The 25426-nt window shown below is 49.8% G+C and overlaps 1 protein-coding gene across 3 annotated transcripts in view; it reads left to right on the forward strand.

The window, feature by feature from the left end:
* The first annotated feature begins 992 nt into the window (after nucleotides 1-992).
* The window catches only part of FGF18 (fibroblast growth factor 18), a 76775-nt gene continuing 52341 nt past the window's right edge, over nucleotides 993-25426 (forward strand). Inside the window, exons 1-4 of one of the 3 annotated variants that reach the window (XM_064161645.1) lie at nucleotides 993-1083; nucleotides 1744-2215; nucleotides 2680-2950; nucleotides 3277-3313. In XM_064161645.1, coding sequence (XP_064017715.1) covers nucleotides 2919-2950; nucleotides 3277-3313 — 69 coding nt within the window. In that variant the 5' untranslated portion in view covers nucleotides 993-1083; nucleotides 1744-2215; nucleotides 2680-2918. Of the gene's footprint in view, nucleotides 1084-1709; nucleotides 2216-2679; nucleotides 2951-3276; nucleotides 3314-10038; nucleotides 10123-25426 lie in introns of those variants that run through there. The other 2 variants (XM_064161646.1, XM_064161647.1) reach the window with 2 other exon arrangements.

Raw genomic sequence — 25426 nt, forward strand, 5'->3', positions numbered from 1 at the left:
GCAAAAGGTCATGCTGCTCAGACTTTGATTCGAGCTGCTGAAGGGCAGTTACTAATCCAATAAACCACCAAGGCACTGTAAGACTTAGTCTTAATTCAGGTATTTGCATGGGTAAGTGGAAGGCAACATCGTGCAGCACTGAGACCCTACCTGCATGTGTCTGCCTTAACAATGTAGTGAGTTGTAGCCAGGTGGGTATTGGTCTCTTCTCCCAAGTAACAGGAAATGGCCTTAAATTGCACTGGGGCAGGTTTAGGTTGAATATTAGAAGAAACATTTTTGCTGAAAGGGGTCTCAAATCCTGGAACAGGCCTCTCAGGGAGATGGTTGAACCCTCAAATTTGGAGGTATCAAGAAGATACAGATGTGGTGCTGAGGGACATGGGCTAGCACCAGACTTGGTAGAGTTAGGGAATGGTTAGACTTGAGGATCTTAAAAGTCTTTTCCAAATGAAATGATTCTGTGATCGAAGGGCTGTGTCAGACTGCTGAGGGACAAAGCATGATCTAGTTTAAAGAAAGAACTCGTGCATGACTGCAAATTTAATGTTTCTGTAATTGAATAAGGAAAAATCCATCATGCCCTCTTTAAAAGAGGCCTCAGCTATTGTCCCGGCAGCTCTCGCTGTTCGAGGTGTCCAAGTGCCTTTTGCTCTGTGTGAATCCAGTCCCTTGGGTAGTCCTGTTTGTGCCGTGCCGGTGGGAGGCAGCCATGATTGCTGTCGTGTGGTACGCTGGCACAGCCAGGGCCAGTGAGGCCTCTGAGGTTCTGCATGTGCAACTCACAGCTGTGATGTGATTTTCCCTGCTGCTGGGGGAGCTGAAATGATAAATGACTTCTAGCTGTGCTGCTTGCGTCCAGGTGCAGCAGCTTTAGGCCAGCTCAGGTGCAGGCCATCACCATCAGTCACTACCTAACGAGCCTTTTCTGAGAGGAGGGTGGTGAGGCTCCCACATGCAAACCCTTGGAGCAGTGGGGTGGGTGCTCACCACTGCTGTAGGACTCTCAACCCTTCTCCCGTGGCATTTCTGCGTGGGGCTGGTCTTTGGAAGACACGCCGTGGAGAAGCCTCTCTTACAAAGGTGCGGAGGGGCCTGTGAGGAGGGAAGCCTGAGAGGCCTGTGGAAGGGCAGCCTGGGAGGGGATCTTCTCAATGCTCAGCAACAGCTGAAGGGTGGGGGGCAAGAGAATGCGGCCAGACTCTTGCCAATGGTGCCCCGTGACAGGACAAGGGGCACAGGGCACAAACTGGAACCTAAGAGGTTCCAGCTGCATGTGAAGAAGAAATTCTTTGCTGTGAGGGTGCTGGAGGCCTGGAGATGCCGAACTCAGGTGGACATTTTGATCCTGTGCAACCTGCTGTGGGTGACCCTGCTTTAGCAGAGATCTCTTAGAGAGCTCTTCTAACCCTTACCAGCCTGGGATTCTGGTTGTGTAACATGGAGGCTCTGTAAGAGCTTCCTTGGGTCATTCTTTTCAAAATTTTAAATGCTTTTGATGCCTCTTGGGCCTGAAACCAGTGATTTGGTGTCTGAGGGCTCCCCGGTGGTGCACTGTGGGGACTAAGGGTGACACTTGATTTGTGGGGGGGAGCAGACGCCTCAGCCTCCACAGCTGTAGGATGCTACCATGCTGTGCCGATGTGTGCTCTTGCTGGAGTGGAGAAATTGGAAGGCTCGGCGTTATGGGCGATGGTTGTGTTCTCACTTAACAAGGTGTTAACTGATGTTCTCTCTCCTCAGAAAGCAGTGCTCTGCGCAGAGGTGGATGGTTCCTGGCACTTTATCTGCTACTAACCAGTTTCCAGAGAGGGGAAGGAGGCACCGCACGCTCCTAGGCCGTCCATTTTTCAGACTTTAACTTAAATACATACATCAGAGCGAGGAAGCCTCTTGGATTTGCCCCCTGGGCTGCAGCGGTTCAGCAGGACGAGCTGAGTCGCGCCGAGCGGTGCTGGGCGGCCGCGTGGCCGCTGGAGGGCAGGCGAAGCGTACCGGAGCGGCGGGCAGCGCTGGCAGCACCGGCAACCTCGGCAACCTGACCCCGCTGCAGAGCGCCCGTCGTGGGAGCCGGGCCGGGCAGAGCTGGGCTAATGGACCCGAGCGGGAGCGGCGGCTGCCTGCCCGAGCGGCGGCAGGGCCGGGGAGATCCGCACCGGGGCTACCGCCCGCCCGGAGCTGGCCGGGGACGAGACGCGCGGCTGCCCGCTCCAAGGTAAGAGTGCATCGGGACGAGGCCGGGCAGGGAGCGGGTGCGAGGTGCGGTCTGCTGGGAGTAGGGGGGGTCCGGACCAGCAGTGGCTCTGCCCGCTCCGTCGGGCCGGCACCCCCGCCGCCTCCCCCCTCCCCCTCTCCCCTTTCTCTCCTTTTAAAATTCCTCCCTATTTTGTATTCACCCGCTCCCCGCCGTCGCTGCCCCCCGGGCCGTGCTGCGCAGGCGGGCGGTGCCCCATCCGCGCAGGCGGTGCCAACCCCGCAGGGGGTTGCCCGGGCGGGTCCCGCCTCCCGCTCCGCGCCCCGCGCATCGCCATGCCGCCGGAGCGGAGCGAGGCGCGGAACGGGCGCGGGGCCGCCGAGAGGCTTTATTCGCCTCGCAGGGCTGGCCCGGGGGCGGCGGCGGGGGGGCACTCGCTGATGATCGGAAGTTACTGACAATAAGCACCTTCATCCCCCCCAAAGGCGGAGAGAGAGAGGGAGAGGAGGAGGAGGAGAGACAGGGGGAGAGGAGAGCTGATGCCTAAGCGAGTCACTCGGAGGAGGCAAAGCGGGCGGTACCACAACTTCTCGGCGGCGCGGAGCGGCGCGGAACGGCGCGGAGCGGAGCTCGCCGGCCGGATCGCTCCCATGTCAGGGCGGCGGTGGGGGACTGCACTCCGCTAGCGTGAAGCCACTGACCTCCCTCTTCTCCTCGCCCAGCGATGTATTCACTGCTCTCAGCCTGCACTTGCCTGTAAGGATTATGGCATATTTTTCCATATTTTTGTTTCGATTTTTTAAACAAAATATTATTTTATTTTTAACATTTTTTCCTTGGTTTCACTATTCCTATTTTTTTAAACTTTCCTTTTGGAGGCTCCGGTTGCATTTTCCTTGCAATCAGGTGGGAATCGGGACGCGAGTCTTTTTCCTGAGCAGCGTATGGCTCTGCGCCCTTTAAAAGAATTGCAAACAAAAACAAAGGGAAAAAAAAGCAATAAAATAACAAAACTAAGCAACTTTTACCGTTTTACCGCATCATTTGATCTCTTGTTGCCTTTTTTTTTTTCTCCTCTCCAGATGTTTACATTTCCTGCTGCTGTGCTTTCAGGTACAGGTACGTGTCCTTTCTGTCCTCTTTCGCTTTTGGTTGGAAAACAGAAACAAAGGCAGCTGCTGACCCCGCAGTGCCAGGCACTTTGGGCTGAGGCTTTCACTTTCCTCCCCTCTAGTTTTTATAGCCATATTAAACCGATCCCCACCAGTGCCAGATGCTGGAGTGTCCCTTGCCATGGACAGAGGCTGCCCCACTCCCTCAGTCTCCTTGGTTGGGTGAGCGCTGGTGCGGGGGGAACCTGAGGCTGCGGGCGCTTGGCCGTCCGGTGCGGGCTGGGGCGCAGCCGGGTGCGCCGGTAGCGGGATCCTCTGGAGTGCATTAGGCTGGCTAATGATGTGAGAGGGAGTGCTGGACTCTCCTCCTTACACAATGTTGATTGATGCACTTGCCTTAGAAGAGCAGGCGCTCTGCTGATCGCCCTCTTTTTTTTTTCCCCTTTTTTTTTTTTTGTTTGGTGGGGTTTTTTTTCTTCTTCTTCCCCCTCCTAGGGAATTTACTCCCAAAAACTGATACTTTGAAAAACACGAGTTTTCCTAGCCAGGAGAAGGAGGCTGCGTGCTCCCTCCCCATTATTCAGTAGAAAGCCATCCAAGTCAGATCCTGCCTTTGATCCTGCCTCGGCAGGAATGAAGCCGTTGGAGGAACACCCTGAGTGTCGAGGCTCTGCAGCCCAACGCCTGCAGGATGCGGATGGTTGGCCGGGGATGCTGGAGTGGCCGCATCCACAGAGCCACATGCTTCCCCGGGATGATGGGGATTTAACTGAGAATGCCAGAGCAGACCCACCTGCGGGGCTGGGCAGAGCAGGTGCCACTGCTCTGCTGGCACCAGGACACCATCTCAATGTGAGACTGGGGGACACTTGTGCCACCCCCTTGGCCCTGCATAGTGCCTTGGCTGCGATTGCACCTGCTCACCCTTTTGAAGATAACCCAGCGACAGTGAGGGATGGTCCCGAATGAGCACGACGTCAGCCTTGGAGGGAGTTTCATCCCTCTGGCCAAGCTAAAATCCAAACCAGCCCCATACCCTGCTCCCCCACTCTTCCAAAAAATCCCCGGGTGCATTTTTCTTCTCATCCCCTCTGGAAACTGCAGCTCGAACCTAGCACCAGCAGAGCTCCCCCTCGGCGGAGCAGGCTCCTGGGCAGGAGAGGATCCACAGCTGTAATTTACCCTGCGGCTGGGAGACGTTTCTGCGGGAGTGTTTTCCCAGTGCCTTTTGGGGTGTTTTTCAAGCCCGAGGAGTATGAGGCCACACAGGGCTTGCAGCGATGGCACCCTTTGCGGAGGGGAGACGTTTCTTTTTGCGCTTGTGCGGTAACTGAAGTTAATCAGCCCTCCAGCCCCCTCCCTCTCCCCCTCCCTTTGGTGCTTTTAGTGAATCAGAAAAAGTTTGGCTGGCTGCCTGGAAAGCACTTGCTAAAATCTGATCTCTTACTTCAGCAGCCTTAAAACTTGGGAAGTTATTGGCATTTATACAGTTGGAGCTCGCAGGCTTCCAAGGCAATAAAATTATGAAAAAAAAAAAAAAGGACAAAAAAAAAGTTTAAAAAAAATGAAAGCTCTGGTGCTATTGGAACCATACTTGCTCCCTTTCGTGCTGATTTGGCAGTGTTCTGTGGGATTTGAGGCAGGATTCTCTGTGGATGGGCACTGCGGAGGTGTGCTGGCTGGAGGGGCAGTGGGGCTCGCTGGGTGTTACACCGAGGGGTGAGCTCCTGTGGTGATTAGTGTTGGGAGCCAAAAACCTTAGATTAGTCATACTCAAGGGCCTTCGAGTGAGTGTTTACAGTATTAATGGTAGATGAAAAGATGTGACTGCTGTAAGTTTTTATTGCCCGTTTTGTTACACGTTCTTTCTAGATTTATTCATGGGATTACATGTTTTGAGCCTGAATGGGAGCCAGGGATTATAGGATTTCTTTTATAGTGATCAGTTTGGGTAGGAGTTAGCCTTTGGTGAACTGGAGTAAATTAATGCGTCACTTAGCTTTAATATTTATTTAGGCTAAAGGAAGTTGTTTAGTTTTGCTTAAAGGGCTCTGTGTTGTATTGGGGAGATTTAGGAGTGCCTGAAATGGATTACGTTCTAAGGCTGCCTTTCGCCCTCCCGTGCAAGCCATGACCAAGCAGGTCATCCCACGTCTTAGTTTTAGAATTCTGCTCCCCAGCTGCTGGCTGTCACCCTGTGGCTCTGCATGCAAAGGTAGAAATCTCTCTGTCATGCATTTGGGCTGGGGATATTCTGCAGAAGAATACCATGGCTCAGATGTTTTGTGTCTTCTCTTAATTACTTATATACGAAGACTGTGGTGCTTTGATGTGAGGTGATGTAGTTGGCTAAGAGCTTTCTTGTAAACCCTGTGCCCACCTTTACAGACACGTGTAGGTGACACAGTTGTATGTAGCATCATCTATGGGAGGGTCGTGGCACAATAGAGAGGTGCTACCCATCCCAGAATGTCAAGAGGTTGGAGTGATGGGAGTTTCCAGGAGCAGGACTTAGACTCCTCTGTGAATTTGAATCCTCCAGAACTTTGCTGTTGGGCGACATTTCCACCAAGAGATGCTGGGGCATAATGTGTGGTGGGTCAGAGAGGAGCACTGCTGAAGCACAGCTGATGGGAGCTGGCGCAATGGTGTGGCTGTAAAAGCAGCCATGTACCTTGCAGGGCTGTGAGGACAGCTCACTCTTGATCCCTTCCCCCATGCCAGCAATGTCCTTGTCTTGTTCTTTTCTCTTGCATCTTGGGAAGTTCCTCTGCTGCTTGGGGTAGCTGCAGTCCTCAAGGCAGCAGGGACACTGAATATTCTTGGGGACACTGGAGGGATTAATTTATTTACACATGTTGTTCCTAGAGATGCCCTTTTCACCAGTGGTAACTAAGCTCTCCCTCTGTTGCTTGTTTTTAACATCTTTCAGCTTAATTCTCCTGATGTTTTTTCAGACTTCCAGGAGCAATTTGTCCTCTACGTGCTGTTTCCCTCTTTGTGTCCCAGAGTGGTTTTGAATTTGGCTTTGCAGTCCGTCCCTGCTCTTCACATGACTGAGAAAGCCTAGGAGCACTTTGGTAGATGGATAGCATCTCCTGTGCTATGCCAGCTCTGGCAACCCAAGTGACCCTTAGGACCTTGGGGTCAGGAACATGTGACCTCCTTTACTAAGGCCTGGAGGCAGGTTCAGTGTAGGCTGTGCAAGATTGTGAGATTTTGGGTGTTTCCCTAGTTTGCAAGAGATTCCAGCTCTTCTGCCCTGGACCATCTCCAGCACATCATCAGCCAGAGCATGGGGTGATGCTGGTGTGGGCTGCCATGGCCATGCCTCAGAGCAGAGGTTGATAAACCTCTGTGTGTTCTTCTACATGAAGTGCATCTGTCTTAGATTATTAAGAGGTCCCTGATAGGGCCAAATCCTTTGCTTTTATGGCTCTTGTAGGTTAAGATCCAGCTTTGGAATCTGATCCAGAAGCAAACAGGAGGTCAGAGGAGCGCACAAGGCAGCACTGGGCTATTTTCACATCTGCTGGTGTTGTGTAAGAGGAAGGCTGCTGCGGGCCATGCCAATAGCAACTTATGTTTCTTCTGAGCTCCTGTGCAGCGACAGACAGTTATTGTTTGGGGTTTGTAAAGTGAGACACAGAGAAGTGTTGCTTCCACACGTTCAGTGAGCCAGATCCTGCGGTCTGGCGAAGCTGCGGCAGCACATGTCGGAGCTGTGAGCCTGCTGAGCGGCTCCCCCCCTCTCCCCGCTGCTTCTCCGCGGCTGGTCTCCTCGGGGCAGCCGGATGCGAGTGACACTGAACGGCACCGAGGACACTGCCGTGGACAAGCCGGAGCCTCGTCCTTTTCACAGCCCGGCTTGCCTTGACATGGTGTCCTGGCAGCCCTGCCTGTGGGTGTGAAGCAGTGCTGGAGCCAAGGATCTCTGCTTGCCTTGCCCTCACCCTCCTGGCAGCAACGCTGGTGGCTGGCACTGAAGGCAGTGTGCTGGACCACTCGCTCCAGGAAGGTAATTCTCATGTCTGCTCTCCCTGCAGATGAGTGCCCACCTGCCCTCTCCCCGCCTTGGTAGCATGGGCATCTGTCTGGAGATGGTAGCCAAGGCTGTGTGTGCTACTAGGGATGGAGGCTCTGAGACTTGGGCATCACTGCATTGCTCTTGAAGCCCATGCTGTGGGACAGGGCAGATGTTACTTTGATGGAGCTCCTCATGGCAAAGCTTTGTGTGCTGAGACTTGCTGGGGACTCAGCATCCTGCAGCTCACAGGTCCTTGTGAGATCCTGTCCTTGTCATCTCTGCTAAGCCTGGCCTGGGATGATGGATTCCTCAGCACAGTATCCCTATGTCAGCACCTGCCTCCTGCTCTATGAGGGTATCAGACTGCCCTTGGATGAAGGTTCCATGAAAACATCTGAAGTGAGGGCTGTTTTCCAGTCTTGTCTCACTGTGCTTCCTGCCATGCTGTACCTCCCTGCCTTGGCCCACTCTGCACTTGGGCTGCTGACACAGGTTATAGAAGTGAAGTTGTTCAAAGCCCCCTTGCTCTCCTTGAAACTGCTATGCTGGTCAGCACAGGTGATTTTTATTCTCTCCTGATAACTCATTGCACCTGTCTCAGAAGTGGTGTGTTCTGAAGCTGTTCCTCATGTCCTGCTTCTGCCTTCTGGTCTTTGGAGAACTTGGGCTGCTGACACACAGGTTACAGAAGTGAAGGTGTGAAGGACAAAATACAGTAGAGGAAGGCTGGGAAGTTTTCTGTGGATTTTTCTGATCGCTGATGACTCTTAATGAGAAGACAGGAGAAGCTACATTGCCAAAAGCTGATTTAATTGGAGGACCAGGAGATCAGCAATGTTGATGAAGTGTACAACCCCATTATGAGCTGGAACTGATGAGATGGTCTACAGTGCTGGGTCAGTGCTACTGCTTGACTTGTGGTGGTGGAATGCAGTGCTTGCTTGTGTGGGTCTGCAGAGGCAGGGTTTGGTTGTGTATTAGATCTCTAGTTGCTGTTTAAAGCCCCCTTGCTCTCCTTGAAACCGCTGTGCTGGTCAGCACAGGTGATTTTTATTCTCTCCTGATGACTTATTGCACCTGTCTCGAAGTGGTGTGTTCTGAAGCCATTCCTCATGTCCTGCTTCTGCCTTCTGGTCTCTGGAGAACTTGGGCTCGTGGGGGAAGAGGAGACACCTTGGAGCAGCAGTCTGAGCTGGAGCGGGTAAGCCCAGCTCTGCTGAGTGGCAGTGGCCTGGTCCTTGTGTTGATGCATGCTCTGGGTCTCCCATGGCAGAAGTGAGACTGAGATTAGTACAGGGTGAGTGCAGGCATGAGCTTTCTTCCTGCAAAGATGGGGGTATGCAGCCCACGATCCAGTGGTGGCTGTTGACTGTCTACCCTGGGCCCAGGCTGCCTTTGCTTGCCATGGTCCTTGGCTCTTCAATGTTCTGGGACAGGTCCTCTGCTAGAAGACCCCTTAAACACATTTAGCAGGAAGACTTGCAAGGATGAAGCTGGTTTCTAGGTTCACATCTCAGTGAGGCCGAAACAAATATGAACTCTTTCAGCATTTGAGGGCTTAGCATCTTCTCGATATGTTGTGGCTGTGGGCAGCAAGGCAGAGCTGCTGCTGGAAAGTGTTGATCTGTGCACCTGCATATGTTGCTGTTGGCTTTTTCAGGGCTCTAGAGATGTGTAGAATGCCTCAGAGAGACAGAGAATGACTCAGTATGGTTGAGGAGAGCCCTTAGCAGCATTCAGTAGGTATAGGGTTCAGATGTCCCGTTTGAGGTAGCTTGTCACATTGTGGTGGTTACCTTTTGATATCTCCTTACTGCCTCTGGTTCATCCAAGGCTGGGTGGAGATGAGTGAGGCTGGGTTTGGAGCAGTGCAGAGATTCACAAGAGGGATGTCTGCTCAAACCCCACTTGTTTGGTATTTGTAGAGCAGCTTGGCCATAGTGTTCCAAAAGCAGAGCAAGCAAAGGGTGATGATGCTTCCCAAGCCTCTGGGTTGTGGTGATGTATCTGGTGGCAGATCCTTTGGTGAGAGGGGGTGGAGGATGACTGCTTAGAGCTTCCAGGATCACAGGATGTCAGGGGTTGGAAGGGACCCTAAGAGATCATTGAGTCCAACCCCCAAACGATGAACAGGATGAACAGCATCAGGGGGACCCAGGTGGCCATTCAGAATATCTGATTTTGCTGTAAACTGACAGCACCAAGCTGGTGAGGCTGGTGAGCAGATATCTGCCTCCACTGTGGGAGTCTGAGCTCAAGAGAAGGATTCCCCTAGGACTGAAAATACTTGTTTTTTTTTTTTATCTATAAAGCTACTTCTTGGATCCTTGGGAATATTTTTATGTGTCTCTTCCTTTCCTTAGACACAGGGAAAACCCCTGTCAGACTCTCTTTTCCCTCCATCCTATCTGAGCAATAGCTGTTTTCACATGGATTTCCCCCAGGTGCAGACACTTTGGCTATCAGCAGTGACAAAAGCAGGTGTGTTCAGGGCACAGCATGATTTAAAAGGGGAAGAAAACACCAATGACTGTCTGCTGATAGTGCCTGGGCAGGGGTATTTTGGGATGGATACCTGCTACCAGGGCCTCTTCCTGGGGTCTTTGCAAACTGCTCTGGTACCAGGAAGGCTGGGGTGAGTCATGCAATGTGTACTTGGAAGGTATAGAAGCTGTGGGCACCAGAAGGCGCCTGAATACCCTCCTGCCCTTCAGCCTCTCATGCTTTGGAGAGATGTTCTGCTTCTGAGACCAGGGGGACTTCCAAGTTGGAATCTGCATCTCTGGCAGGTCTGAACCTTATTTTTTTTCCTTTCTTTCCCTGGGTTTTTGTGCCTGATCACCTGCTGTGCCCTAGCAGCAGGTACAAACAGAAATTATGCAGAGCTGTGCATTACTCTGCCTACCTGCTATGTCGCCTCTGTGTCCTGGTCCCTCTCCAGATGTCCACAGAGGATTAGGCATCTGGTGAAGCAGCTGGAGGGAAAGTAAGAAAAAACCCCAACAAAATAGAAAAGACTGTCTGGCTCTGCCAAAGTCTTTCCCTATTGGCATTCAGCATCCTCGCCATAGCATGAAGAGAAAGAAAGGGGAACAGAGAGGAAGGAGGAGGCTTAGCCTGTCATGGTCTGCGTGTTTCCCTTTGTGCAAGCTCCTTGCTGTGCTGGGGGCTGCGGTGGGTGGGAGCTGATGTGCCAATCTTCCCCACTCAGCCAGGGCCAGGCTGTGGGGCTCGTGCCCCTGCACCAGGCTCACCAGCTTGCTTCAAACCAGGCATGGGCAGTGCCTCACCACTTTGCTGCTTTTTAGCCCACAGAGCTGGATTTCAAGCTGAAACACAGGGCAGTGCTTCCTACATAGTGCCAGCACATCGTCCCCTGGCACAGCACTGTTCCCTTTGCCAAACTCTTCTTACACTCTACTCACTGCATGCACTGGCTTCTTGAGGTTATGTGCTTTATTCTGCTGCAGTCAGCAGAAAAGGGGTTATACTGCTGGGAAATCCAAAATGCTTTCAACATATTGACCTTAAGAGTGCAGTAACACCATCCAACAGCACCCTCCTGCATACAGAGCCTGTCTCAGCATAGTGCTGCTCCTCTGGTGTGCGTGCTTATTGAGTTCACTGGCTATGTCGGCTGAGGTGAAGTTTGCTTTGGAGGCAAACTGGGAGGAAAGGGCAATGCTTTGAGGCTACAGTTCTGGGTGATCACAGCTCCCGCCTTGGGGAGCAGTTGAACCTGGATAAAAAGCAGGGAGTGAGGAAGGGTCTTGCTCACCTAGTGGGGAACAGCTTGTCAGGCCCTGGTGGTGCTGATGGGAGATGAGGCAGAACCCAGCCCTTGATCTCACTGCACGTGCAGGTGGAAGGTGAGGAATTGTTTCACTGGATTCATTGGGACAGACTGGGACTGCCAAGCCTTGCTCCAGCTGCTGGCCAGGCTGAGGGGCTGAATATTGCCTGTGATGGGTATGGCACTGAGGGAAGTGGTGACACGGGTCCAGGTGTGCCCTGTGTTTCCTTTGCTCTTGTTTTACAATCCAAATCACATTGAGGGTGATGAATGCAAAATCTTGGTGCCGGTACCAGGGAACTGCATATTGCATGGACACAAACACCAGGATGCAGCAATTAAGAACGGATTGCTCTTCCTGCAAGGTGTTTCCAGCACTCCTTATTTCTCCCAGTTCCTTTTTCTCCTACTGCATGTTACAAATCTCTTTCTTTCCTGCCACAATACTATCTTTGGCATCGTTTTCAAGGACAACTTGTTAAAAATCTGTTGTATCTTTTGGAATACTCTGAGCTACTCTTCTGCAGAATTAACAGGAGAATTCAGGGAGCATTGGTAAGCCTGGTAAATAACTGGGCTTGCAGCATGTGTGCTGGGTGACCGTGGGCATGGCTAGTGAGGTATGCAGTCCTGGGAATATAAATCAGAAAATGAGATGAAAGACAGTATTAGTAGAAGACATTTGGGTGCTTCTCCGTGGCTGTTAATCTGTTTGGAGAAAGGGCTGGGCTGGAAAGCTGGCACTGCAGTGCTAGAATCACAGGGGTTCTCCTACTCACTGGTGGAACTGGGCTCACCTCCTTCATTGCAAATTTGCCTTGGTTATATGAATGCACAAACTACTAGTGAGTAGGGTACTTACTTCCAGCCACAATTTGAGGGTGCTGGAGTCCTGGAGCAGGTTTTGGAGTCTCCTTCTCTGGAGAGGTTTCAAGCCTCCCTGGACATTGTGATCCTGGACAGTCTGCTGTGAGTGATCTTGCTTTAGCAAGAGGGTTGGACTAGATGATGTCTAGGAGTCCTTTCCAGCACTCACCATGCTGGGATTCTGAGATTCCTAACTATGAAATGGAAGCTGATTTTAACACCCCTAAGTTGCCAGGCCTCAAGGCTGCAATCCTGGTTGAGCAGCACTAGCCCCTGAGCATGGGGCTGTACTGTAAGATTGCATGGTGCAGTGTGGTATTGATTATCTGTAAAATAAATTATGATGTATGTAGTGCAGGTTTCTGACCCTGTGGTCGTGACCTCCCTGTGATTGGGGAGACTTCCTACCAGCTGAGATCAGAATAGCAAACAGCCCCCCAGCAATCAATAGAAGAACCAGCAGCTCTCATCCTTGGGGCCTGTGACAGGAGTAATGTTTGGTACTGTGCACACATGGCATTTTTATCCTGGAGAGCAGGCAGATCTTTTACAAACTTCATCTGAAATTAGGAGTGGAACTTGTGTGGGTCGTTCTGCTGTGTGCTGAGGCAGCCTGACCAGGGGACTGTCAGGGATGGGAAGATTCACAGTGCAAAACCAAGCATGTGGGTTTCTGTATCAGGGTTTTCAGTGACCAGCCAAGCTGGTGGTACCTCTGAGGATGGCAGGGAGGAATGTGAGCAGCTCTGCCTGGTTCTGTGGGCAGCACAGAGGAGCTGTCCTGCTTATATGGCATGTTTATTTTGTGAGTGTATAATGGTATTATATCAGCCCTACAAGGGATGTCTTCTGACCCGCAAGCCAACGTGACCAAGCTGGGGCACAACTGACAGCCAACCTGCTGGGCTGATCTTTGTGAGGTGTGCAGCTGCCTGCAGATGTGAGTGTGGTGATTAAGGTGGCTGCACCGGTGCTTTGCTGGGCTTGTTCCTCTAAAGTAGCCCTCACTAAGGAACTGGCAAGGCAGGGAACAGGACTGGACTGCCCTGAGGCACTCTAAGAGCATCACTCTCTCTCCTGACCCTGCTATCATGGGGATTGCAGCAGGGCCTCCAGCTTCTGGTTTGGAGAGACAGCAAGGAAATGGGAATGGCCTGCCAGAGAGGCAGAGGGCTTGCTTTTGCCTGTTTATGTTGAAAGAGTAGGTAATAGGAATTTAACTGCCATTTGAATTTTACAACCAAGAGAATGGAACGTATTTGTGCCATTTCAGTTTCTCTCTGGGAGCCTGATTTCCCCTGCACACCCTATCACTGTCTGTGCCAAGCAGCTGAACCATGACAGGTTAAATTGTGAGGTCTCACTTCTGAGACAAATCTGTGCAAGGCTAAGCTCACAAGTCTAAACTCACAAAGCTTCTTGCTTAGTTGGGTGATGGACCCAAGGAGGTGGGCAGCTATAGGAATTCCCAGGCCAGGCAGGAGCTATAGGCATTCCCAGCCCAAACAGGTTGCTGTGTGCTAGGTGCCTGCAGGGTCTCCTTGCAAGAGGGTGCTTGGAGAGTGGAGAGATGTCTGGACCCAGGCATGGTGCTTGATAGCATGCTGGTGATTCAAAGAAGGGCTGTTGGGGAATCACAGGCTTCATGTTATAAAGCCTCCTGAATTTCCCCTCCAGCAGCATTTTTCTCCCACTGCTGGTGACTGATGATGGGTACAGCAAAGTGTGTTGGGCTCTCTCTGGTACCTGCAAACTGTGTGGGCATGCAGCAGCCCAAACTTTGGGAGGCACCTTACTGATGCTAATGCCTCTATTTCTTAGTTTGACTACTTAAACTGCTCAAAAAAGGATTTATTTTCCAATGCTGTTGAGAATTATTGCCTGAAAATGGGAAACCAGAAATCTAAAGTGAAAAAAAACCTGTTCCCTAACTTAGCAAAGGAGAACAATAAGAAGTCCTATTTTCCCAGCGTGGGCTGAGTACAGATTTCCATGCTGGAGCACAGAGATCAGTACAAGTCTTCTGTAAGGAGACAAACTTTGCTCTTTATTTCTGGCCCTGAGCTGCCATGATTGTTATATCTGATCCTGAAAGCAGATTGACAGCTTGGTTTGGATTAAATTCAGCACATGGTTTATGCCATACTTTTGATAAGGCTCAGTCTTATGGGGGTTTTCAATGTGAATTTTAGTACACGAACAGCAGAATTATCCATTCTTAGGAATATTTTTGCAGTGAAACCATTGAGGAATGTATTTCTATATGGAAGATGAAATTACTGATTTTAAAAGCTCTCAGGATCCCGAGTAAAATTGAAATCCAATAGCTAAACTTGACATGACCTAGGTGGTTTTCAAGCTGTTTTATTAACTGAGATAAAAAGCATTTTATTTAAATATCTTTCAAGAAACAGCAAAGGAGGAGACTGGCTCATGCAGAAGGACCAGAGCAGGTTTGTTTGCTTTTACCATCAGCATCAGCACAGTTCTGGTTAGCTGGGAATGAAGATGGTTACCATTAGTGCCTGTATGTGCTTGTGATGTTGAGTTTCTTAGTGGGAATAACAGGCTTCACTGATTTCCCCTGGATCCCTGAAGGGCCTCCTGCTGTATGTCCCAACAATGGGCTTCTAGGTACAAATGGTTGTTTGCTCCTAATAGTTACTGGGCATAAGTAGTTATTTATTTGTATAATAGATATTTATTCTGTTTTAAATGGGCTTCAGTCTCCAAAGCTGATGTCTTTTATGTCATTGCTCTGATCCCCAGGAAGAAAGTGGGGGAGAAAAGGTAAAGGAATTGATGGGGAGGATTGAGGGAGAAGAGGCAAAGAGGGAGTTGCTTGTCACCTTTGAACTCTGTAGTTCAGCAGCAGTGTGCCTGGAAACCCAGCTGCAGAACTTCGTGTCCATGCTTGCTGTAAGATGCAGTCATCTGTGGAGGGTAATTTTGAGGCCACCTCCACCTGTGGTGCAAGTGTGGCAACTTGCAAACGTGGTGCTTTTGTCAGGAGTGAAGCTGGTCCCAAAGCCTGTCTTTGGTGCTTGAAGATAGCTGGTGCTGCCAGGGATTGTTGGTTGTTTGTACAGTGTTAGAACTGGGTGCTGGAAAAGCTCTGCCTTGATGGTGATATTGAAAGCAGCTGAGATCCTTATCCCAACTGGGTACTAAGTCTAAAAAATTAAATTAGTGGAGCTGGAGATGAACACTGCCTGGGTCAGCTTTGCTTTGAAGCTGCCTCCAGCAGTGAGTTGCACCCACAGTTTGGTGCATAGGTGAGCTGTCCTTTGGGGTGGTGAAGCTCCTGGGGCACGTATCTTGGGGTGAAGGTCTCATTTCTCAGCAGGATGGTGCAGGTTGCCTGTATCCATCCGTGTTGGGGGAGCTGGGGATCTCCAGCCTGAAGCGGAAAATGTATGTTTGCACAATTAGCGTGGCCCCTTCCTTCCCTGGGAGCAGAATGGTTTATTGATTTCTTTGGCCTGCTCGCCCCCACCTATTCAGCAATAATGACCCTTCCACCCCACCTCTAAATCATTGCAGCCTGCCTTGCCCGTAAGCCCTCTAATCTTTTTGGGTTGTTGTTGGTATTTATGCTCGTGGAGGTTTATGATCTGTCGGTGCTGGCTGCTGAAATGCTTTATTTATCCATGCACTGGGCCACACAGGGAGCGTCCTTATTCTGGTATCATATTCAGGATGCTGTAGTTAGGGTTTGTGTCAGCACTTCCATGCACAAACCTTGTTATTCAGGGCTTTTGCAACTCTGTGGAAAAGAAAACCAGCGACCTGGCACAGCAAGGGGAGGCTCGGAGGCACACATGAAAGCCCAACAACCCACTGCCCATTTAGGGATTATTAGATGGGCAGCATCTTTCCTTGAGGAAAATAGCCAAAACCAGCCTCCTCCTTCGGTCTGACTTTGTGAAAAGAAAACCCTCTTTTGTGTGCTTGTCTCGGTGTCGGGCGGGGAAAACATAGTGAGGTAGGACATGGGCTGGAATCCTCTCTGGATCCTTCAAAAACCAAACATCCGGCCCGTGTGGAACAAACCTGCCTTCTGCTGCAGAGGGTGGAGGCTTTGGGAAGGCAGAGCCTGCTCCTGCTGCCTCCCTTCACCCAGCTCCGTGGCCAGCTCAGCACCACCGCCCCCTGAACAGTAGGCAGCGGGGGCTGTAAAGGTGATTTATGGCCCTGTTAGCACAGGAGCTTGTGGACTTATAAATTACTCAGAGATCTCTCGATAATCAAAGGAGTGTGGTTATGAACAGCAGAGATAATAGGGCTTGAGACTGTGCTTCAAAGAACTTTGGGAAGAAGTCCTGCGGCTGTTGGTGGTGTCTGGCTGTGGTGGAAGAAGAAACTTTTCAGACCAACCCAGCTGAGACACATTTTTATTGCTCCCTCTTAACAGCTGATGGATTTTGTGGGTACTCCATGGAGCAGCCTGGAGGAGAGTTGAGAAGTCAAGGTGAAAGTGTTTGTGAAGCCCAGGCGCTCAAGGTGACAGGCTGAGGCTTGTGTCATAGGTCACCTGTTCAAGCAGAATTGGCCAAGTCACTTGTGTTCACAGGCAGGAGTGGGTGGTGATGGAATACGCTCCTGCTTCCCCCGAGAGGGGAAACCAGGAGTGCCAAGTAGATGCTTGACCTTTTTGTTAGCAGGTACTGACCTAGCATGATTTTCAGCCCTAAGTCCCTGCACATTTTTCTCATCTCTGGGGTGGTGCCAGCAAGTCTTGCAATACGTCTCCACATGTAGCCAAAGGGACCCTGCCACCACACACAACAACATGCAGCAGGCTGAAAGCAGCAATGATGACACAGAAGCATCATTTTGAGGAGGGCATTAGTGAGTTGAGAGGCCCAGGAAAACATCTCCTCACACATGTCTTTGGCTGGGGCTGGGAGATGCCCAACTTCAGTGCTCGCCCTCTTCTCAGTCCTTGGTTTGCTGGCCACCTTTGGCAAGGCACTGATGGAAAGGGTTGACAGTTCCTTGGTAGGCTTGATGATGACCACCTTGGGAACTGACAGTGGACCAGAGGTGTTTCCTGTCTCTTCTGTTTCATCTCAAAGCCTTTGGAGTTGACCATATATTTTGTTGTCTGAACATCTTGATCTTACATCAGGGATCAAGACGGTGTGGAATAGTGTTTTGCTGACTGCTCTTGGAAACTCTGTAGCCTGATGCTGGGAAGCAGTATCTCAGACCATGATTTCAGGTAGGGCCACCCTAGAGAAGGGATAGGAAGTGGAAAAGGTTGCTGCTATGGTGGTTTTGAGATTTGCTGAATGTAAGTGGGTCTTCCCAGGTAAGTTGATTTGAAGAGACTGATTTAAAATAATACATTTTCAACTCTTTCTGTCTATGTCCTGCGTCAGCACGACTCCCATGGTGATGTATTTGGGGTTCAGAGGACATCCAGGGAGCTTCATCCTGCCTTACAGTTCATGAAACAGGGTTTGCAATGCAAGCAAAGCATAAAGTAAGCTGAGAAGAAAGTATCTCCCTTTCTGAGAAAAAGGAAATTTTGCATCTCGTGCTTCAAATAAATGAATTACTGATCCAAATCACCTCTGGAGAACTCTGCTCCACAAATAGCTTGCAAGGCTTCTGTTAACAAAGATGTTTCTCATCTGTGTGGGAAGAGCAGAAGCAACTCTGATATTGCAGGTGCTTGGTCATGGTAACTTGGGGAGAAGAAAAAGTAACTTGTTAGCAGTGTGTTGGCAAAGCATGCATCTGACGTGGGGAAAAGCTCTCTGAAGGACAAGGGAATGCTCATCTCTGTGGCTGTGTTTTCACAAGTTGTCATTTATTTTGGGGTAATTTGCTGGCCTACTCTGCTTTTCACCCTGACTGCTCTTCCTCAACGCTATTACCCCAGGACCTTGCCTTTAAAAGGTCCCAGTGGGATCCAGTAGCTTGTTCTTGGGAGCTGGTGGTTCCTGCTGTGCTGTTGTCCCAGTTCCTTGCTCTCTCTTTGTTCAGAAGCCTCCAGTGTTAATTTCAAAACCTAAACCTTCTTTGTAGCACAGCAGTGCTGGTCATCTCTGGACCCCTGCATGGAGAGGGCAGATGAATCTTACGTTTCTTTTGCCCTCTGTCTGTTAATTTTGGGTTCTGATACAGCTCTGTACTTTGCTTTCTAAAAAGCAAAGTTTGTGCCCCTGACTCTTCCAACAGTATCTCAAGTCAGGGCTTGTTGGATAGAATATTTGGGTGTGGTGGGTGAAGTCCAAGAAGAGAGAGCATGTCGTTACATGTTAGTGCCCAGTGGTGGTTGGTCATTTAGTGTGTTTTCAGACCTGAGGAGAAGTTGTTGTCTCTGTGTCTCATAGCTTATAGTTCACGTTCACATACAGCTTTTCCTGTTTTGACACCAAAAGCTTCAGCTCAGCCTGGCAGCTGGGGAAGGGCAGGTCTGTGGTGACCTCTCATGAAACTGCCATGTGTAAGCCATGTTTAGCAGCACCAGCCCTGCTGTCATAGGCTTTATTCTACTAGGTCTGGATGAAGAGCCTGGAGAGGTTGTCCCCCAAGCTGGGTATCCCCATCGTGTGTCATAATTAGATGCTGAAGGAGAGATGAACCCAGAGAATCAGGACTTTTCCCCCTCGTAACTAATAGTGACAGGTGACATGTAACCACCGAGGCTGCCAGTCATGTTTTGGTGGTTATCATAACACAGAGTGGATGCTTTCCCACAACCCACAGACATCTCCCTTCATACCAGTGCTGTTGGAGATGGTGGGAGTAAAGAAGATACTCCATTTAATAATGGAGAAGGCAAACTTTAAATGTAGGAGTGGTGGATGAAAGCTTTGTGAGGGATCAAACAGCTCATGTCAGCCAGTCCTAAAAGCAGGCATGACAAAGCTGGAGGCAGACTGGTGGGAATGAGTGCAAGGCAGAAATGAGGTATCAGCAGCACAAAATTCCCAGCAGAATGACTCCTGTGGGTTCAATAAATCCCCCTGCCTGGCCTCCAGGTATTGTTAGATGGATTAACCTCCCTGTCCCTGGTCACAACCATTTTCTTCTATTCCAGTGCTGTGTAGAGAGTGACAAATCATGGGATGAGTGAGCAGTGACACCCGAGGAAGTCCCTTTCCCCTTGAGACCATTTCCATGCAGGGTCACCAGGTGTTACCTTGCCAGAATAAACAGGACTGAGACCAGTCAGAGCTTACTGAAAGCTTTGCAGAGAGGAAGCAGAAGAGAGAAGTAGCACAGGGTAGTTCAGCAGGATCTCCAGGCATCTCTGCTGAATCAGCTGTCTGCTTTTGGAGGAGCCACCTTTCACGGGGGATCAGTCCTTGGGAGCTGCTGTGCAAGGAGCCGAGAGCTTGGCGGGTGCAATGGCTGAAGGTGCTTGGGGAATGTTGGCCTGCACTGGCGAGCGCTGCTCGGCAGTTGCCATGCTTTACCCTAGAGGGAGTTGCTTTTCTGCAGTGGGAGCAGGATCTCTGTGTTCCTTGGACGATGTCAGGAACGGGACGAAAGGAGTTACGGGGGCAAACATCGCATCGCTGCTGCAGGGCTGCCACTCGTTTTTTTCACGGGGAGATCGGTCTCTGGTCATCTGTCGTCTTCTGAAAGCTGTTCTCTCGAGTGTCCCTTGGCTTTGCCAGGTCTTGTGCTTTCCCCCCTGTTTTCATGGAGGTTGCAGGTGGACTTATGTTGAGCAGAAGAGCCAGAGGTGTCACCGTGGATCTGATGAACTCAAGCTCTAAAGTGGCATTGTGGTCAGTCACTGGTCCTAGGGGTGACTGACTTCACCTTTTTCCAGCGTCTGGATCCCCCCTGACTAGTTTCAGGGGAGTGGGCTTGGGGTTTCTGCTCTGTCCTGCCAGATGAGTTTGGTCTGGAGCATCTGTTCTGGGAGAAAGTTGCTGCTGGTAAAGGGAAGGAGGAAAAAGGCCAGGAGTGCTTTGAACTTGGCAGGTTTGTCAGTAATTTGGCTCAGGTCTTGTTTGAAGAGATGAACAAATTGCTGGTAGGTATTTTTAGTGGGGTGCCTCCAGCTGCTGTCCCAGCAGCACCCTGCTGGGAGGACTGCACGGGTCGCTGCTGCATCTCAGCTGGTGTGGCCAAGCTGAGCTCCTCCACCACTGCCTGTGAAATAGGATGAGGAGCAGGGGATATAAACCATGTGCTTGGCTAGCTGCACTCCGGGAAGAGAGGAGGGGCAGCCCCCTCACCCTTGTTTCACACCTTTGCGGAGCTCCCTGTGCCTTCTGCAAAGGCTTTTACGTTGTTTAGAAGCTAGCTGGGTGCTGATGCTGGATCAGCCTCAGGAAGGACCTCCTCTGTGGCAGACCATGGGGCTGATACATGTTCAGACACAGATTATTATGCTGCTACCTTATCAGAGACTGAGTTTGCTCTTGACGTCTTTGAGCTGGAGACTTTATGGTCTCCTCTTAAGGTTTTGTTCTTGAATGCATATTTCAACTTCTCAGAAACACAGACAGGCAATGACCTGCAACAGTTTGAAGCACTGAATGGCTTTAATTCCTGCCTGTTAGGGAGTTTAATTCACCAGGAGTATTTTCTCCATGAAGAAAGGAAACTGTCTTTCTTTATCAAGGTAGTGAAAGCAGTCCTTGTGTGCTCAAATCCAGCTGCTGGCTTTCCGGATCCAGGACCTCACAAAGGTTGGATGGGACTGTTCTGCGAAACCTTGTTGAAGTTTGCAGCTATACCTGTGGCATAAAGAGATTTACAGGCATGAAACTACTTCTGGTGGTAGTAGAGAACATGGTGGTGGCAACATCACCAAGACATGCAGAGATCTTGAGTCAGTGCTTTAACAGTGTTGGAATGGACTGTGGTGAAATGGCAATGATGGGAGCTTAGCAAAGCCATCTCCCAGTGGAAACATCTGGTGACAAGCCACAGTAGGAGATTTCAGCTGTGATTTGTGCAGATGAGGACTGCTGTGAAGGCTGTTGTAGTGTAACACATCCTCGAGAGCAAATCCTGTCTTATCTCTGTGGGTTGTCTCAGGGTAAGTTTTATCTGTCTGGTAAGACATGTCCAGAGCAATGTAAATGCAGTGAAGCCTCAGCCCTGGGGGGGTGTGAGGATTTCTGCTGGCAGGAGGGTTTGAGATGCAATGATTTGGTCCAGACAGTGCTGCTCAGGCAGTATTTGGCACGAAAAGGATGAAACATGAGAGGATGGCTGGAGTGGGAAATGGTAGGTGGGGCAGTGCCTGAAGGGGAGGTGGAAACTTTGCCCTGTTCCTGGATGGCTCTACCAAGGTCTAAGTTGAGTGTCAGAGCTAAACAGGTGATACCAGTCCAGCTTAGTCCTATGTTTCTCCCAGCAAAAAGAGATAGATGAGTGCAGTAGTAAATGTGAATGTTGTGTATTTTGAAAAGCCAAGTGCTTAAGGTGGGCACAGTTTTGGATCTCTGAATCTGAGCATATCCAACTGCTGTCTGGTGATTCTGACAAGTGTAGCATTAACCCTTGAACCTCCCTGCAGTCCAGGCTGCACAGAGATGCCCATAGAAACCTGAGATGACCTCAAGAAACCACCATGGAAATTACAGAATCACAGAATCAACCAGGTTGGAAGAGACCTTCTAGGATCATCGAGGCCAACCTATCAATTGAATTGTATCTCAGCAAGCAAGTGAGGGATTTGTTTGCTGAGCTGTTTACTTGGTTATATTTTAATATGCTCTGTTTTTTTCCTCCTGTTCTTATTACTCTGGAATCATCACACTATTTCCTACAAACATAATTTCTCTAAGAGATGGCTGGATTTTTTTGAAATGGGAAAGCAGTGGTTCTTGTGGCCAGAATTGTAGCACTTGAGCAAAACCAAACTGCTTTGGACCCACATGACCCTAAATCTCCTTGCTTCAGTATTCTATGCTTTCATGATTCTGTCTCTTCCTGAGAGAGAATCACGTATATAAATGGCAACTTTGGGTCAGGATTACTGAGATTGCAGGATATTAGGAGTTGGAAGGGACGCAAGGAGCTCGAGTCCAACCCCTGTGCAATCACCTTGAACCCATACCATAGATTTCCTGTGACTCCACAGAGCTGGACAGTTTAAAGGTCTCTCATATGCTTATTTCCCAGTTTCAGGATCCCAGGAAGAACAAGTAGAATTACTTGACAATGTGCATTTCAGGGTGGTGTAGAAAGCTGATGGATCATGGACAATCTCTGTTTTCCCCCTGACACCTCAGTCGACTAGTCAGAGCTGCAAAACCAAGGACTTGCTGACCCCTTTGGGTACTTGAGGATCTGCAGCAACCAGATGAAATCATGCTGGGGCAGACGAGGTGCCAGAGCTGGAGTGATCACATGTGCATGGTGTTGGGGACCTTCCTTCCAGCACCGACCTCCCTCTCAAGCCCTGGTCAGCGGCTTTGGAAGGCAACGTTTTGCCAGTCGCGGTGGAAGTCAGAAGGACCACCCAGTTCTGATAAGGGCAATTTAGAAAGGAAGGGGAAGATTGTGAAAAGAGGGGCAAAGGGGCACAAAGAGAAGAAAAAAACCACCCCACCGCTGAACAAAACTGAAGATCAAGACCGCTGTTAAACACACTGCCTGCGAGGGAGGTCTCCACCGTGCCTTTTCTCATCTAGAGCCAGCCAGGATTGTATTAACAGCTTCAACGCAATGGAACAAATTAATCCCTGATGTAATTGAAATCGGTGAGGTCTCACAATAGGTGAGTTTGACCCAGTGGGATAGAAATAGAACAAGTGTTGGAATGAAGGAGTGAAATGAAGTCACACTGTTCAGCCATTGGTATTTCATTCCTAGAAACAAAGGCCGGACAAACGCAGAGAATACATGGCTCTGTTGGGCATGGTTGAAAGCTGCTCAATAATATCAAGCTTTGAAGGGGTATTTCTGTGTGGAGAGGAAGTATAGAGCAGAGATGTAACAAGCATTAAAGAGAAAGAGAGACAAAGAAAGAAAGGAAGAAAGAAAAAGCCCCTCGTGCTCGTTGCCTGATTGATAGCTGCTGTAAAATAACATCAGCCCTGAATTTAAAACAAAGATCTATCACAACTGGGGGAAAACAAGGAAAATAATTAAGGTCTGAATTGTATTTCCAGAGAATCAAAACTGTCAGGAGCTTGTAGCAAGAGGCAGCATCCTTCAGACAACCCTGCAGCTGAGATGCACAGGCTTGGTTTGCTTTGGCTAGCACAGGTAGCAGGAGCTGCTCTGCTGGGAAAGATATGCCTTTAGGTGCTGGGAGGTGGCTCAGTCTTGGGCCCTTCACTCCAGCTGCAACCTGACATGACACAGGCTCCGGTGCAGGGGAAAGTGGATGCTGGAGACGTGGGCTCCTCTTGCAGGCTGCTGTTGTGATTCATGGTTGCATCTTAATAACGTAGCCAGGGGGTTGCTGCTAGTGACCTGGTTCTGAATCGGTGCAAAAGGGCAGATGCGGAGCATCTCCAGGGGTGTTGGAGCCTGTTGAAGGGAGCTGCATCACAGCACCTCAGCAACACCCTGATGCTCCAGCAGGCAGCACTGGCTAGAGGCACCTTCCCTTCCTCTGCTTGCACAGGAGTATGGCTGGGATTTGAAAAGCCATTAATCAAGGCTGAAACCCTGCTCTTCCCCAGACCGAGCCATTTCCCAGGGTGGAACGAATTTAAAATGTCACCATCTTCCAAATAGTGTGTTTGAACAGTTCTGGCTGAGGCTCAGTCCATCATCAGAAGGAGAAGGCAGCATCATCTTTCTCTAGAAAATGGCCAAATACTGACTGATGGGCCATAAAACATTTGTTTCCTCAAGCTCTCTCAGGTTCCAGCTTTTTGGCACTCCCTCCTGCCTTCCTCCCAGTTTCATACCAGGCTCAGTAATACTTGTCTGCCATCTGAGGGGCAATGGACATGTTGTGTTAGGGGAGCTGGATAGCAGTGGGACATGACTTGGCAAGTGGGCAGGATCTCAGGGAGATTGGCTGTATTTCTCAGGGGTTGTGTGTCTCAAGAGGAAGCTGCCCAAGGAGATTTAATGTATGGCCTCTCTGAATGCAGCAGGCAGCTCTCAAGAGGCAAGGAGACTCTGCTTGCTGAGCAGCTTTTGGATCCAAGTATGTGTCACCACTCTGATCTGTATGCCCCCTCTTCTGAGCCCTGGAAATGTCTTCTCTTCAGGTCTTGTTTAGCATATCTGAAATCCAAAGGGATGGGCAGGCTTGACCGCCTTATCACCCCTTTCTTTCTCCTTCCAGCTTCATCCCTACATCCACTGCACTTTGAGTGTGTTATGCAAGAGCAAAGATCCTTGAATTTCAAGCACTGCAGCAACTCAAAAGTGCTCAAGTCAAAGAAATGAGGGGCTCAGTTGTAGAGCACATCTATGCATGAGCAAGGAGAGCTCAGTTTCTTCCTGTGGTGGGCTAATGACTCCTTCATGAGTCTATGCTAGGGGAGAGCTCAGCACCCATCTTTACTGTGGGCTGGAACTCCTTTGTGACAAGGGCAGGTGTGGAAGGGGAGGTGGAATTGATTTGGTTCTTTCTTTCCCAGCATGCTGGGAATGGAGGTTGGGAAGTGAATGGAGAAAGGGAATGGCTTGAATGTATTGCAAGGAGAAGCACAAGTGGAGAAAGTATTAGTCAAGCTGAAGGACATTCAGAAGAAGAGTAACCAGATGTAAACTGAATGCAAATACACAAGGTAGAACATTAAGGCAGAGAATCTTAAGGAAGTGCTTCTGAAACAGCCTTTTAAGAAAGCAGAGACAAAAGATGGTTTCTGATTTGATCTGTGAACAAGGCTATAAAGTGGATGTGGAGGGAGATTTTTTGGTGTCTGGGTTTTAAGTAGGACCTTCATACTTGTCCAGTGAAATACTATTTCCCAGCAAAACCAAAGTATCAAAAAAGCTTTTCAAGTGAAATACTCTGTAAACACCATTGCTCAAATCTCCTAAAGAGTCTCATCTGTCCTACAATGACAGGCTAATGGAAATGGGTCTGTTCAGTCCAGAGAAGAAGGAGGTCTCCCTAGGTCTCCAAGGAGACCTTATTGTGGCCTTCCAGTATGTGAAGTGGGCTACAGGAAAGCTGAGGAGGGGCTTCTTAAAAGGGCTTCTGGTGATAGGATGAGAGGCAACGGCTTAAAGCTGGAGCAGGGTACATTTAGATGGGACATTAGGAAGCAGTTGTTTTCTATGAGTGTGGTGAGATGCTAGAACAGGTTGCCTAGAGAAATTGTGGACATCCTATCTCTGAAAGTGTTTAAGACCAGGCTAGATGAAGGTTTGAGCAAGCTGATCTAGTGGGAGGTGCCCCTGCCTATGGCAGAGACATTGGAACTAGGTGATCTTTAGAGTTCCTTCCAACTCAAAACCATTCCATGATTCACGTCTGCATTGTTTTCAACGATGTCTTCTGTGTTGCCCTTCCTCATAGTGCATCCTGAAGG

The sequence above is a fragment of the Pogoniulus pusillus genome, chromosome 22, assembly GCF_015220805.1.
Source record: "Pogoniulus pusillus isolate bPogPus1 chromosome 22, bPogPus1.pri, whole genome shotgun sequence".
Classification (NCBI taxonomy): Eukaryota; Metazoa; Chordata; class Aves; order Piciformes; family Lybiidae; genus Pogoniulus; species Pogoniulus pusillus.